Raw genomic sequence first — 16,156 nt, 5'->3', positions numbered from 1 at the left:
AAAGCAACCTTTGTCTCACTGGAAACTTAAAATGGCAAAAAATAGAGAACAGCCATTATAGAGTGTAAGTGGCAGTTGGAACACAACAGAATAGAACACAAAAGAATGTTGAAAAACGTTGATATTACATTGATGGAGGCTTGAGCATGCAAATTTTAAACTGTCTTAGAGATTTGCATGTTTGGATTAAAGAATGGCCAATCTCTTCTGTTTTCCATGTGACTAGAACATTATTTCAAAGTTTTGTTACTTCAGGACAAAAACTGTGGAAAACACTTCTTTGGAATCGGGTCATATCCTGACCAACTTCTTGATTTTCTTCTTTTTAATTTTTTTCTTTAAGCCTTTTTTTTTTTGTAGAATAAAAGGTTTAGTTGGTAAAAGAAAAGATACAAACTTTCAAAACAAAGACCTATCTCCTTCATTTAGTTTCAAAAAAAAAAAATTGTTTTGTGTAATATGACTGATATTCTCTCTAAGCACCTTAGTCATGTCAGAGTGTTTTGCTTATTATCTCTTTAAAGTACTGAAGTTTGTGTTCCCATAATATTGAAATACTTTTGTTGGACAGGGTTTCTTCGAAAGATACTCTAGGACTATGTGGTTTGTGCAATGCTAGCATTTATTTCTTTTGTATAAATAGTAATTAGGTCAATAATGTTGCATAAAACTAAAGGTTGTAATTTGTGTGCAAACTGTTTGCATGGAGGTATCACTTAGTTTCCTGTATTAAACTCTGTAAAATCATCTTTCTCTTGCCCACATTACTTGGACTTCTTTTGGTAAGTTATCAACTCTAGCGTGTTGATTTCTAGTTTAAAGAAACTGGCAAAAAATTAAGAGACAAATATTTATTTGCCTTGTCTTGTTCTTTGCTTGAAGGTTTTGATAACAATGGTGCCCTTATAGGACCCAGAAGTACAAGGCACAGCAATCCCGAGGAGCATGCCACTTACTATTTCAACACCTTCTCTAAGGAGATGTTAGTCCAGGTATCTATACAATCTTTTATTGTGGCATATATCTTCATAAATGGATGCTAGTCAATCTTTATCTTTTTGACTTCCCTTTTCAGTGTGACCATATATTTTCTGTCTTTTTGTGGTATTATGTCCTATGCTTCTAGAATCTTATCAGAGGAAAAATGGAGACATGGGATTTCTTTAGAATAATAGTATGATCAGGACAGATACTAGATTTCTCTCTCTCCTCTTCCACAGTGAATATGTAGCACACAAGGAACATATTTGATTGTGAGCCCAGAACACTGCAGCCTGGAAACTCCTCTGTCTCTTGGAATTCAGAAAAATTTTATCAGAAGGTCTGAGTAAGAAAGATCTTCCTTACCTCTAGGCAAGGGGAATGTCTTTTCTGCTGTCCATTGGCAGTCAGAATAGTTGAGCAGATTGGCAGTCATCCTATTTGACCTCTAAAGCCTTACTAAGTGAGCTGGGATCACCTGGCCTCAAGAACTGTGCTCCTCCTCTCACATTAATTAAAGCATACAGATGGCTTTCAAGATGCTGTGAATCTGACCTTGAAATCAGGAAGATGTTTTATCATTAAGGCAAATTAATAAGGTCAGGATTTCTCTGATATTCAGTCAGAATTGTGGTGCTGTATATAGGAATAAATGGGGATTCCAATATTAATAGCTGACATAAGAATATTTAGCTCATCACAACTTAAAGCTGGTATCTAGCACAAAGCTAGCACTTTCAGTTTTATCTTAAGGTAATGAGATCTGCTTTTCTGCTGATGAGGAAGAGACTGCAGAATTCCAGTGCAGTAAGGACCTCCTTGGTGCACTCTCACCCTTGTTTTGTCACCCTTCTGCCTCCCGTGGCTGATGGTTCAGAACTTATCCAAGTCTAGACAGGCTTGAATGGATACAATTTTACTTGTACCTTCTGTACAAAATGTGGTGAGCTTCTAGGAAAATTTAGACATTTGTCAGTAGGTTGCAGTCTTCTTTTTAAATCTGATGCACTTTCTAGCTTAATCAGTGTTGTCAGAGCTTTTCTGGCTGGAAAGATTAGCAGTGGTATAGAGTTGATATAGTCCATTTGATTATTTTTCTCTTTTTGGTAGCAGGCACTGCTGCTGCAGTAGAATGGAGAGTGTCCAACTTTTATAACAAGGATAATTCACTTGGTTTTTGCTTTCAAATTTTTTACAGACATTAAAGTCAGTGACTTGCTCTACAAATTGCATATGCCTTCTAAAATCATTTGCTGTCTTTTGGAAGATTTGAAAGTATTGCTTCTTTCTGCCTTCTCTATCAGTCTGTGTGTTCTTTTCTGCAGTCCAACCTATCTTACTCATTTGATACAGTGTACTGAAAATTCTGACCTTCTACCGGCATATTCAATAAAGCAGGGTAATCCTGACTGATAATACTTGGTTTGTAGCAAGGTCAAACCTGTTTTCCTGCCCCTTCTTTCCAGTCTCTCTTCTTTGTCCTACTTTTTTAGAAGCTGGGAAATAGACAAACTAGTTTTGTTTGTGAAGCAAGCCACAGAGAGAAAGCTAAGCAGAATCTGTGGCAGTTTTGTTTGGCATTTTTTAAATTTTGTAGGTCATTCCCTAAACTGCTTCTGTGTAGAAACTCAGTGTTCCTATTTGTTTTGAAGTTGACATTACTATCTAGTCAACTTAGTCAAGAAAGTTTTCTGCCACATAGATCACTGCTCAGGCCGGGCTGCGTATCAGTCGGCAGGTGGTGAACGGTTGTATTCTCTTCCTTTGTTATTTCCCTTATCATTATTATTATTGATGGCAGCAGCAGTGATTTGTGTTATACCTTAGTTACTGGGCTGTTCTTTTCTCAACACGTGGGAGTTACATTCTTTCGATTCTCCTCCCCATCCCTCCAGAAGCGGGGTGGGGGAGGAAGGGTGGGGAGTGAGCGAGAGGCTGCGTGGCCGACTGGGCTTAAACCAAGACTTTGGTAGATCCCAGATGGGCAGATTATTATTTATTAAGCCCTTAATACCTACATGCCTTACCTTCTCAAACAATTTCTTTATCACTTTTTATGTCTTCTCTTTTATTCTTAGAAAACTTTGAGCTGGTATCTGTTTATATCTTATTTTGACTTTCACTATATACATGATATCATGTTCTGTTCTACAGAAATATGAAATATACTCTCAGGCAAAGTTGAGAGAATATTTAAGCATGGAATGAGCTGCAGTGAGATGAAATAGTGGTCTCCCCACTGAGAATTTTCCCTTAATGCATAGCTTTTATTGCATGTTTCTTTTAAAAATTGTTTTCTGGTTTGAGCTTTACTTTCCTGATATGTTTTTGCTCTTTGCAGGCAATGGTTGGAATATTACAAGTTAATGGGCATGGAGAAGAAAGCACATTAATGCAAGACTTAAAGCCTTTTCGAATTCTTATCAGTTTGCTGGATAAGCCTGAACTAGGTAATTTTCATATTAACTTCTAGTCTTTAGCTTGTTTTACATGGTTTTGCTTTGAGATTTTTTTCTGTCTTGTTGGTCAAATTGAAAAACCTGTATTCTTAGTACTAGCAGATTAGCTAGTTTTCTTAGATCTTCCAATCTTTGTGTATGTTTTGTAGTTACTGTATTCATTAGATTTTACCTAATGAAATTTCTTCTACTTTCAGCAGAGGAAATTTTAAGTTAAAATCATGGGGAGAACTGACTGCATGTTTTAAGAAATGCAGATTGGATCTTTTCCATTTCTTTAATTGAATAGTGGCTTTCACTATTTTAAATGTCAGCTGTTGCTTTGGGGGAATAATCTGCTCTTTCTTCTAATATATACATTGAGACGAGAGATATCAACCAGAAAACTTTATCTTCAGAAGATTTTCTTTAATTATTTTGTGGGCGGTTTGGGAGGGGTTGTTGTTGTGCTGTGGGTTTTGATGTGCTGGTTTTTGTTTGTTTTTTGTTGTTGTTGTTGTGGGTTGTTTTTTGTGTGGTGTTCCCCCTCCCTGCCTTCCATACCTAAAAGCATTTAAATGCACTTTTTAGCAGGTGTGTGCAGAGGACTATGGGATAAAAGTAGATGATGCAAAAGTATTTGCAGCTGTTAAGTGTTGGATATTTTGCATTTCTCTTTGGAATGACAGTTCTGAAGGTGAATGAAAAAAATCAAAATAATTTTTGAAGTCTATTCTAACATTTGGAGGCAGGATAATAAGAGCATAAAAATGTAACAATTGAAAGAGTACGTGAAAGGAAATGGTTAAGACAAACCCCAAAGAAAAAAATGTTGTAATTTGTCATCTTCCTGGTAATTTGTGATTCCTAGGGGTCAGTTTAAATTTTCAGAGGCAGTCTGTTCATTAGGATTTCATGAAGGAAGCAGAGCTATGAGGGTTCTTTCAGCAAACTGAAATGGAAGAAGCTGGTAGGATTTCTACTTAACCCAGTTCACTTTCACTTAAAGCAGCACAGTGGTGCTAGGAGAAGGCATGGAATAGCAAAGGATATTTCAAGCAGAATTACTTTGTGAACTCCTTTCAAATTATTTTTCTTTCTTCAAACTTGAGATTTAGCTCAAATCAGAAGGAGGTGCTATTTCAAAAAAGTATCTTGCAGACTATATTTGCAATTAAAGAAAACCTGCCTCAGATTAAAAGGAGGGAAGATGCTAAACATATTTCAGCTTGTATTATAGAAGATGTTCAAAGTATTTTACCTCATATTTGCATTTAAATAGTTGAGTATATTTTCCATATAACAGCATAAGCTAGTTTATGGGTGGGCATTTGAAACCATTTGTAAGCTACATTTGTTCAGGAATACACGTAGTCATGTTTACATGTTGCTGAGCTAATAATCCTCCGAAGACGCTATGTTGGTTTGAACAGAGGCTATACTGATGTGCCTGTGCAGCTTTTGAACTAGGTTTGTTTGTCTCTAGCCATCATTCCTATTGTATGGGAAAATAACTGTTTGTATACTCCCTGGCAGTACAACTGACTGTGTATTTCTGGAATGCAAAACCACTTCTGAAATTGATGTCATTTATGAAATTGAACAGAAGGAATTCTGTGGTTTCAGTGACCAAAGCTAGCTAATGATTTGGATTGTTTTTGGATGTGGACTTCTGGTGGTGCTACAATGCTTAAGACTGTTATTGCTGGTATTTCTCCCTAGGCCCTGCCATCCTAGAGGATGTATTGATTGAAGTGTTTCGAACATTATATACACAGTGCAAAGCAGAACTGGAACTTCAGGCAGAACCTTCTTTCAACAAAGATCACACGCAGCTAAGCAGGTGAATAATGAGTATAATATATTTTGTACTAAATAATAAATCTTTTTGTTGCTGAAGTAATGAATGTGAAGCCTGTGGGACTGTGACCCTGTTTCTTCATGATACAGGATCCATTGAAAGTAATTGCACTTCTGTGTTCAGTGCAGATGTTTGAAGGTTTTACTGATACAGCTGGAAGTCAGTATGTCAATGGTGTAGATGAGTTTGGTGTTCTTTACATCTGTGTTCACAAATAAAAAAAAAAAAGGGGACTGATGAGTGCTCTTGTAGAGAAGAACAAACACTGCTACAAGACAGCCAGACAGGAGATTGAAAAAGTTTCAAGGTTTGAGTTGAATATCTTAAAAGGTGGAGAGAAGAGGGAAGTTCAGAGCTGGTGGAGAGAAGCAACTGTAGGAATTATTATGGGAAAACAGATGTATTAAAAATGGGGTTAGAAGATAGATTAAAGAAAGGATAGAGAAGAAACCTAGCAACTGTGAAAAGTCATTGATGTGAGGAGCCTGCCAATATACTGAGCCCTAGAGTACTGTAGGGATGAGGGGAGGATAATTTGTCAGTAAACTCACAGTGCTATGTAGTTACATAACTTGGAAATGAAGTATAAAAATATAAAATGTTCTCTTTATTTTCTTACAGCAAACTAAGAGAAAACAAGAAAACAGCAGAATTGATTAAAACTGCCAATCTTCTCTTTAATTCCTTTGAGCCTTATTATATGTGGGATTATATTGCTCGTTGGTTTGAAGAATGTTGTAGGTACGTTATAATACTTTGTATGCATAAAGTTGATTTTTGATTTATAGGCTTTTTTTTTCTTCAAATAAGTTATTCTAATGTCATTTGGTGTGTAAGTTTTTTCTTTCCCATCCTTTTAATTTTAATCTTCTGGCCAGTTTCAATTAAATGTGATTGGTAGTCTCAGCAATGTGACTTCTCACAAACTTAGTGTCAAGAGACAGAGTTAGCACCTCTGCTGAAATGAAGACTCCAGAGTGCCCTCACCACCAGTTTGTTTTGTTATGTCCGTCCAGCACAGGATTACTCACTAGGTGTCTAGCAAACCTGTCAGCTTTACCAAGAGTTACATGTAGAATGTATTAACTTTTGTCCCACACTTTTAGGGAAATAAAAAATGCGTGAGTCCTGCAAATGAGGAGAACATGTATTAACTGGAGGGAAGTGGGATCAAGCAGAAGTTGTTGCTGTGGCAACGGATAGATGATGCAGGGATTTCAAATGAAATTTGTAGAGAAGCGTTTGGAGGTTTTTTGTTTTGGGTTTTTTAATTATTTATGGATTAACTTAATAGTGTGTTTTGGACACGAAGTTGCATATGAGCGAACTGTATGCTCTTATAAGTAAAGAAAACTGTGTCTTGGGCTGTTTCAGTGGCAGTGTAGGTGGAAAGAAGTTAATTGTCCTTTCACTTAGTGCTTCTAAAGTCACATGTGGAACATTATGTCCAGCTTTGGGCACCCTGCTTGAGAAAAGTAAAGAGGCTCTAGTAAAGGACTGCTAAGATAGTCATAGGACACTGCATGGGAGGTTGAGGTAGGCGAGTTGGATTTAGCCTTGCAGAGGAAGCTTAGATAGCAGCCTGTGACTTCCTGAAGGACATTTATAAAGCTGATACAGCCATACTTTTGGTAATGGCTGATGGTAAAACAAGGGACAGCAACAAGTGTTGGCTTGGGGATTCAAGCTGGGCTTTGAGAAAAGGTTTGCTAGGAACATAGTGCAGCAGTGGAACAGGGTACCCAGGAAGGTTGTGGAGCTTCCATTGGAGATTTCCAAGACTCTGGTAGACAAAACTGTGGATTAATTAATCTAATGTTGCTAGTAGTCCTGCTCAGTGTAAGAGATTGAACTAGATGAAATCCTTTCCAACATGTCTGTGGCTTAATTTTTGTGTTGGACTGAATTGCTGAAGCACACAGTTTACAATGAGCTAACAAGCAGGTGAGAGTTTCACTACATATAAGTGGATGTTACTGTAAGCATGGATGCCAGATTGCCTTATTAATAAATAAATAGAATCTGGAGAATGTTTTTTGTTGGTTTTCTTTTGTTTTGATTGGGTTATTTGTTTTGATTTTTCTACCTCAGCTGATGTGTTATGTAAGCTATTGTCTTGTTTAAAAAGATACACCATTAAACGAAAACATAACCAGTTGATTTTAAGCTGTGAATTTTTAAGTTATTGTTGTATCATTTAGTCTGATTGTTGAATCACAGTTATTACTTTTCAAGCGATTTAGATATCCCTCTGCATTTGTCTTGGGCTTTGTCTAATGATCTTCCCCCCCGGTAAAAATAGGATTTCTTATATCTGATGTTTTCTCCCATTTAAGTATTGTTCACTGCTATTGTGCCTTCTCTTGAAGCTATTTTTGATAAGTAAGTTAGTTCAAGTGATCCTTTCTTAGATACTAGAGTTGAACAAATATCTGAGTAGTTTCTGAAATGGTAGATCTTTCTGGGTAGGAGCACAGAGTGTGAAAAATCTGTTATGTCTTATGCAAACGGACCATTTCATTGAACTGGAAAGCAGGCTGCTAGTTTTATGAAGAGAATTATCTGTCGGAGAGATACAGTAGCCCAGCGGAGGTGTGGGCTAAGTAGTGTGCTACTTCTGAAATACAGATTACTGACAGAATGCAATTTAAATATGATTTAAAAAAACTTTTGATAAAGACGCTATTTCAGACTTGGTTTCTGTAATGCTTCTATTGTTTAAAATCCTTTTTTTAGTCCTGGCACATATGAACCCTTCCAAAACGGAGGGAAATGATTAGCATAACTAACTATTGCTGAAAATGTTGTTACCACCACCACCACCCCCGGCGGAATAAATGAATTGGAGAAACAAAATATTATTCCTTTGTTCATGTTTTTTGCTTGTAATATTTTCAGATTGCAGCCTGGTTTCACGGAGAATTTGTGTTCCATCTTCAATCGGAGAGAGAGCTCAACAGAATTATGAATTCTTGTCTAGTAAAACAATGCAGTCAGCTGAAGTTGAAGTGGACATTTAGAAGAGCTTGTTTTGTTTTCCTCTTGCACAGCTTTAAAGCCTCATGGGCTTTTTATTTCACTTTTGTTTGTCTTTATCTCAAGTGCTTAATGTCTTGGGTTTACAACTCTTCAAAATTATTGTTCTTCCAGTAGCCACATCTCTTAATTCTTTTATTGGTGCCCATGCTCATACTAGCAAGTATTGTATATGGCAGAGTTTCAAATGCAATTTTCTGTAGCCTCAATTTCCTAATTTTATGAATGAAAACTGGTTTACAGCAAGACTGATTGCTGCTTTTTTCTGAAAGCATGCGAGGGCCCAAATGAGCTATTTAACAGCCAAATGACAGAATCCTTATTTGTTTATAGGTATTATCATGGATGTGTACAGCTTTGCATTAAGTTACAGAAACATGGCCAGTGTTAAGGGGGAAGGATAAATATTGTGAAACCCTATTTGAATTTTGCAGGAGGACTTTACATGCCAGACTTCAAACTGGGCCTGGAGGTGGTAGTGAGCAGTCTGAGTTACCCCTGACAAATTTCTGCTTGTTAGTGGATTTTTTATTGGATATAGTTTCTTTGGTAAGAATTGCTTTATTTGTTGCTAATACTTGGATTCTGTATATTTATAGTCTACAGAAATACTATATCTACTCTATAAATAGTTTTTCCTGAAATTATATTGCCATAAAAGGGTGGATACCTTTAGAAGAAATTTTGATTTCACTGTATGATTCTTAATAGACTGGTTGGATATAACCAAAGTGGTTTTTATAATGCTTATACCTGAAAATTTTGGTCTGTCCTCGATTTCTTTTCTCTAAAACTACACTGTATTAATTACAAGTATAGGCTTTCGTAGCTTGATATGCTAGTTTAGATGTGCAGCTTTCTTATAAAGCTCTTTTAAGTGTCATGATAAGATGTGCCTTCTTTTTCTGTTGGCATTGCTTAATGTAGCAAAGACTGTTGGAACTGTTTTTTCTGTACCTGTCTTTCCTCAATTCTTTGCTTTCTCATTTCAAAGCCTACTAGAAGTATGAGAGTGCTGTGTCAGGTATGGCAATCAGCCTGTTTTTGCTTTTGTTCTTAATAACTTGTTTGTCTTTCATTCTCAAACTCTTATATTAAGGTTATTAAAATAATAGTAGTAGCATTCTTTAGCCTTATTGTTATGTTTTGCAATGTGTTTGTTCTGTAATGAATAGGATGTAAAATTCTGAAAGGGACCTGAATACTTCTATTTGTTGGTTACCCAACTAGAAAGTTAATTTTGTTGTGGGTTTGTTTTTTTTTCAAGTAAAGCATGTATTTTTTTACTCTTGAATGTTAAGATATTAATTTTAACTTTTCCGTGTTCCATACGTTTAGAATACTTACCATTTGCTTGACAGTGCCACTGTTTTAGAAGATAACATTCAAGGTGCAATTTGATGTTGCAACTGATGAGTTTTACTATTACTTTTTTAGGAGACTTACATTGAAATACAGACAGAGCACTTGCCTCAGCTGTTGCTCAGGATGATTTCTGCATTGACGAGCCATCTTCATACTTTGCACTTGTCTGAGCTTACTGATTCTCTCAGGCTCTGCTCAAAGATCCTTAGTAAGGTTCAACCTCCATTGTTATCTGCCGGCACAGAAGGTATCCTGCAGCTTCCTAGTGGACACAGCAGCTCCATGAAAGAATGGGAAAATAAAAAGGTAACTGATTATTGTTTTGTAGCATCTCAGAAAAATGATTTTTATGTGAAAAAATGGGCTAAGTCTGTGCTGAACCGCCTACGAGTCTTTGATTAGATTTGGTTTATCTAGATTTAATATCATACATATGAAAATCACTTCAGAATCAGGGCCTAAGAATGACCTAATCAGGGTTTGAAGTTTGATCACATAGAAGGCTGGACTCAAAGAATTCTCTATTTTGGTTATGTATTTTCCTCTCATCTAACTTAGGTGCATCAGATTAATATCCATCAGTTATTTTACTGTCACTGTTCTTAGAATAATTTAGAGAGAAGCAGAAGAAACAAACCAGCTAGCAGCTCTTCTCTCTTTTAACATTGTCATGTTTGTTCTTTGCAGCCATGGCTCTGTCAGGTATGTTAAATGACATGTCTTGAAATCTGTGTTCTCCAGCTGAAGAAACTAGAAGAATATCATAGAATAATTCAGGTTGGAAGTGACAGTTGCAGGTCACTGCTAAAAGCAGGGCTGATCTCAAAGTTAGATTCTACTTCGAAGTTAGGTCAGGTAACTTAAGATCCTATCCAGCATAGTTTTGAGTATCTCCAAGGATGAGTCATAGAATCATAGAATACCAGGTTAGAAGGTACCTCAAGGATCATGTAGACCAACCTTTCTAGGCAAGCATGACCTAGGCTAGATGGCTCTGCACCCTGTCCAGCTGAATCTTAAAAGTCTCTGATGTTGGGGAATCCACCACTTTATTATTATTGTTATTGTTATTATTATTTATTTTTTTATATATATTTTTTAATAAAGCCTGTCTTAATTGGTGTTGCCCTTTGAACTTTCAGCCACCTTTTTCTTTCAGTTACAACCAATTCTTATCTGGCCATGGCTTCTGTTAATAAATAGAGTGAAATTTTTAATTACCGTATTCCTGAGCTTTTTTATGTTGTATTTTATAAGACAGAGTTGTCTTTAATGGATTTCTAAGATTTTTTTGTACATGTTAACACAGGAGGCAGTGAAAGCTATCTCAAACAAATTTTTATTCTTATGCCATCTCTGGTAAAGCAAGATGTAATAAATACAATATATAATGATGTCTCTGTTTATATTTATTCATAAAAGTTATTCAGATTTTTAGATTCTGCTCAAATTTTTTATGTAAGGCATCTAGTGATTAGGATGTCAGACAGCAAGACAACCTCTAGGCCTGCTAGGTCTCAGGCAGTATCTGTCATTGCCAGTAAGGTAGCTAGATGAGAAGTGTGTGGGAGTGCTCTTTACCGCATTTACTCCCACTTATTCATGCATTTCTATTTTAAGTTTTCCTATTCACCTCACATTCTCACCAGGAAGCAAAGACTGTTCTACCAGTTACCAACAAGACTACAGGGAGTTAAAGCAGCCCAAAAAGCTGCTGTGGGTTCTTTTTTAGTAGAACTCATTCATCAGACTTGTGCATATTCTAAACTGATAGGCAATTAAGGTGAAATGAGTCAGGATGAACTGCTGTTGCTGGAACAACCTTTCTTGTTTCTAGGAGATTACTTTTTTCTTTATAGTTGAAAATGGTTAGTAGTTTTTACATGAAAGTTTATTTCTTCTTTTATAATTATAGCCTTGTATTTGAAAGAAATCCCTAACTTCCAAATCTCAGGATTGGTATATTAAAAGCAAGATGCTAGTTGAAGTTGTACCAGATAAATATATCTATGAATTACGTTTCCATCTGCATTTATCAGACAACTTCTTAAGTCAGAGAACATAAATTTTACTGAGAAATTGGGCTAGCTTTATTAGTATAAATGTGGAAGGGTGAAGAATGTTTTTTAGATTATGAAAGATTTTATTCTTCATTTACAGCTCCACAGTTCACTTGTTTAAGGTATTTTGTCAGCTTACAGTTGTAATGTTAAATGACACTGATCCTGCCTTCCCAACGAGACAAGACTTTAGTAGTTGTGATTCTTCTATTAGTAGTATATCTAGGCAGTTCCTAGGTTAAAATAATTTAATATCTAATGTGTTTGATTACTTGTGCAGTGGAAACTTGAAAAGTGTGATCAAAGAAATGTATACTTTTTCCTAATCCCTTACTGCTTCCCGTTCTTCTCGGCTGGCATCTTTTTGTCTTCTTTGCCTGAAGGTGTTTTTCACTCTTTTGTGACTGCAGCAGTTTCTGATTAACAGATAAATATCTTGTCCTTTATAGAACATGTTAAAATCTAAATCATTAAAAGAATTTTTCTTTTAATGATTTATACCATAAGCAACATAGCTTGATGTCCTGCTTCCTCCTGGAAGACAGGGGTTTCCTTTAATATGTGAATATTTTGGTTTATGATGTTGTATAAATTAATAATACCTGTGCCTATCACATGTCTTCATGTAATAATATTTGAAGTATTTTACTTGATAAACAAGGCTTTTTCTTATAATATTTAGCTTGGTCTGGCAAGTTTACTAAACACCAAAACATCATTTTGCATAAAATGTATTTATATGAATAGATTTTAAACTGTGGAATGAAACTGTTGCTTTTGGATGGAAAATCAAATAAGTATTTTCACCTTAGAACCTAAATAACACATTTTGAACAAGTGTTAAACTTTTATTTTAGGTGCCGTCAGTTTCACTTGAAAATCCTAATGATGTGTTTGAAGATGGTGAAAATCCTCCAAGCAGTCGATCATCAGAAAGTGGATTCACTGAGTTTGTACAGTACCAGGCAGATACAACTGATGACATTGATAGAGCACTAAATGAAGGTCACGGTGTGCCTGGCATTCCTATTATTGGTAGCACATCCTCAGAGACTGAGACAGCATCAACTGTGGGGTCTGAGGAAACCATTGTACAGCCTTCTTCCATGATGACACAGGGGACAGCAACTCGAAGTGGGAAAACGATCCAAAAGACTGCAATGCAGTGCTGTTTGGAATATGTCCAACAGTTTTTAACCAGATTTATCAACCTGTATATCATTCAGAGTAATTCCTTGTCTCAGCCCTTAGGGGCAGAGCTTCCGCTAGACCCCACTAAAGAGCAAGGACAGACCACAAAATGGGACAGAGAATCACAGGGTGATGCTAAAGTGAAGAAAACAAACAAGAAAAAAACACCAAAAGAATACCTTCCTGCCTTTATTGCTGCTTGTCAGCTGTATCTTGAATGTTCAAGCTTCCCCGTTTACATTGCTGAAGGAAACCGTACTTCGGAATTACATCCTGGGAAGCCCGAAGTTGGTAAGCTGCACTCTTCTTTGTTCTATGCTTTTAAAATTGTTTGTTTGTTGGCTTTTTTTTTCTCCTTTTTTTTGCTTAAAAAAAAAAAAGAAGTAAATAATATTCATGCTTTGCATGTATTGCTTTTTGCTCTTACTCTCAGTAATATAAGTTTCCTTATGTATCAGTTGGTTTACTTTTTTGAAACTAAACTATTTTCTTATAGAGTTTTAGGCTATTGCTGCCATGGGATTTGATACTAATTAATATGGGGGTGGCAAGTATAAATTATGCAAACTGAAGCCTGAGAGTCGGATCTAGGTTTTCAGATGTTCCTCTCTGTGGATCTCTTGATATTTTCCTTGTCATGTTTTGTAGTAACTACAGCTGACATCAAGTATAGTTTTGGCTTCATTTTAGCAATTTTGGATTTTGATGTGCACATTGATCACTTTGTGCAATACACTGAAATTACAAGCTTCTGTCCAATAAAGCTCATCCCAGATAGAAATTAATAGTACTTTGCTTCTATTAAAGGAACAGTTCTTGCAAACAGTTCTTCTAGCTACAGTTGCGTTAGAAAGCAAAAAAAAATGGTGGGGTTTATGAAGTGTGATGCAGAATACAGAAATGTGATACAGATACAGAAATGTGATTCAGATGTTGACAGCTCTGGATTACTGTAAAATGGGACATTTTAGATGGACAATCCTTTCCATCAGTTCGTGAAGTCTTCAATTTACAGTTCTAATTTTGGTTACATTTCTTGTCTGTGACTTCTGCCTCCCATAACAGAGAATGCCAGTGGAACATGGCATGGAGAGCATAGTTGCCATAATTTGCACACCAGCCTTTTCTTCAACTACTGATATGTTTTTGTACTGTAAAAGAGGCTGGTTTTATTGAAGTGTTCCTAAATTCTATACATGGTTTTGATGGTTTGCATTAGTGATGTGACCCAGCTGCCTTTAATCGACAGCAAGAGTCATCAATCTGTTAAGCCAAATTAATCTGATATTGATAGAACATAATAGTGCTTAAATTTTGCTGTATGCTTAATTTCTCAGATAATTGTGTGCTATTTTTAATTGAAGAAATTAAGGAACTGAGCTTCGAGTTCAGAATAATGTTTTTATTTGTAAACTGTAAAACATTATATAGAATTGTTAGGTATATTTAGGCTCCAATTTACATTGCAAAATTAACTGTTGTGGATATAAATTAGAGATTGCATCGTCCTCTTAATTCTAAATAGAAACTTTATTTGTGCCTACTAAACACTTTTGTCAGATATAAGAAGCATTTGCCTTTTTTTAGGAACACAATCAATAGGGTCCATTTGAAGTTTTAAGACTGAGTACTTTGGTACCTCTAAAATAAAAGGGAACATTATTCAACTTGGAGAGTTGACTGTGAACTTCAGAGAAAGACACTTTCATTATCAGGCCAGTGTGTAGTATTATGTGAGGGGATGGTAAGAAGGGGAAAACAACTGCCTACAGTAAAAGCAGGGTATGATATAAGTATGATCAGAGTAGGATCTAAGGAGCGAGTTTCTGCCACCCAAAATGTCAGTTTTCACAGGTACTTTCAAAGTATTGCCAGGAAATTTTACATCTATTTTTTTGGCAGTATAAACTTAGTTTATAAATAATATATGTAAATAATTCAGTATGTATGTATGCTATAATTTCTATGTAATCTAACATTACATATAATAATATTTTAGATAATATATATAAAATACTACAGAATTATTCAGACTAAAAATTACAATATTCAGACTTAATTGCTGGTCAGGAATTTCGTGAAGGAGAAAGGGGAATAAAACAATGTCCAAATTGATAAAAGTACAATTTTATTTAAAACATTAAATCCTGTGGATGCATTTCCATAAAATTTCTTTTTCTCTTCCTTGTTCAAATTTTCCTATTTATTTTTGGTTAGTGAATGTTTGAAGCATTGCATTCTTAATTAGGTTATCTTAGAGTTACATGAAGAATTATCTTTCTCGTGCATGCGTTTTCCTAAACCCATAGAACCCACAAGTTGAAATACAAAAGTTAAAGGACAATTGTGCATATCATTAAAGGATATAAGAATAAAAACGATCATATTTAATTTTTTTTAAATGAATGTATCTTCTGTGATTTTTATTTCAGACTGTGAACAAGTACAACCTCCGCTGTGGCTACAGACTTTAATGAATGCTTGCAAGCAAGCAAGTGATTTCAGTGTTCAGGGTGTTACTATTTCCCTTGTGATGGACTTGGTTGGATTGACCCAGTCTGTTGCTCCTGTCACTGGAGAAAATCTGAACAGTGTGGAAGCTGCTCAGCCTCTTAGCCCTAACCAGGGAAGAGTGGCTGTGGTTATCAGACCTCCTCTTACTCAAGGCAATCTGAGATATATGGCTGAGAAGACAGATATCTTCAAGGTACAATGCAGTATCTCATTGCTGTTTTCTTTAGACTTCTCTTCCTGGTAAAAACTGACAGTCTTGGCCACTTTACCATTTGTGGTATGGTAAACCAAATTTTCTTGCTGAGTATTTTAGTAAGAGTTGTAACCTGTTAGACTCTAAATGAAAGTACACAGTAAGTTTTCCCACTGTGATTATCTTCCTGACTGCTTGGGTGAAAAACCTTGTTTGAATTAATATTTTTAAAATATAAATGGTAAAATACAAACTCTGCATTTGTATAATTTATGGAAGGAAATTTCCAAAGGATAATCAAGCAGCAGGGCATATTACATAGTTAATTATATTTTGATGAAAATTTATTTCTGGAGATACCTGAGAGTTCTGACTGATTTTTTTTTTTTTTTTTTTTTTTTTTTTATATATAGTAAATTACTGTGGTGTTTCAAACTATTCCTTATATTCATACAACGTACAAACAAAAAGTAATAGTTCTATGGATTGTCTATTGATCATATGTTATCGTCAGATG

The 16,156-nt window shown here is 35.6% G+C and overlaps 1 protein-coding gene across 8 annotated transcripts in view; it reads left to right on the top strand.

Moving 5' to 3' along the window:
- The window catches only part of DOP1A (DOP1 leucine zipper like protein A), a 64,409-nt gene that overhangs the window by 20,759 nt on the left and 27,494 nt on the right, over nt 1-16,156 (top strand). For 4 of the 8 annotated variants that reach the window (XM_061460394.1, XM_061460398.1, XM_061460393.1 and 1 more), the window contains exons 8-16: nt 883-992; nt 3,323-3,431; nt 5,142-5,262; nt 5,902-6,021; nt 8,751-8,865; nt 9,311-9,340; nt 9,754-9,987; nt 12,599-13,223; nt 15,365-15,639. In XM_061460394.1, the coding sequence (XP_061316378.1) occupies nt 883-992; nt 3,323-3,431; nt 5,142-5,262; nt 5,902-6,021; nt 8,751-8,865; nt 9,311-9,340; nt 9,754-9,987; nt 12,599-13,223; nt 15,365-15,639 (1,739 nt within the window). The remainder of the gene's footprint in view (nt 1-882; nt 993-3,322; nt 3,432-5,141; nt 5,263-5,901; nt 6,022-8,750; nt 8,866-9,310; nt 9,341-9,753; nt 9,988-12,598; nt 13,224-15,364; nt 15,640-16,156) is intronic. The other 4 variants (XM_061460400.1, XM_061460396.1, XM_061460401.1 and 1 more) reach the window with 2 other exon arrangements.

The sequence above is a fragment of the Pezoporus flaviventris genome, unplaced genomic scaffold (genome assembly GCF_033815535.1).
Source record: "Pezoporus flaviventris isolate CSIRO_AGI_PZ_B2104156 unplaced genomic scaffold, CSIRO_AGI_Pfla_v1 ptg000031l, whole genome shotgun sequence".
Lineage (NCBI taxonomy): Eukaryota > Metazoa > Chordata > Aves > Psittaciformes > Psittacidae > Pezoporus > Pezoporus flaviventris.
Note: the sequence above shows the minus strand (reverse complement) of the source record. Positions and strands in the feature narration are given on the sequence as shown.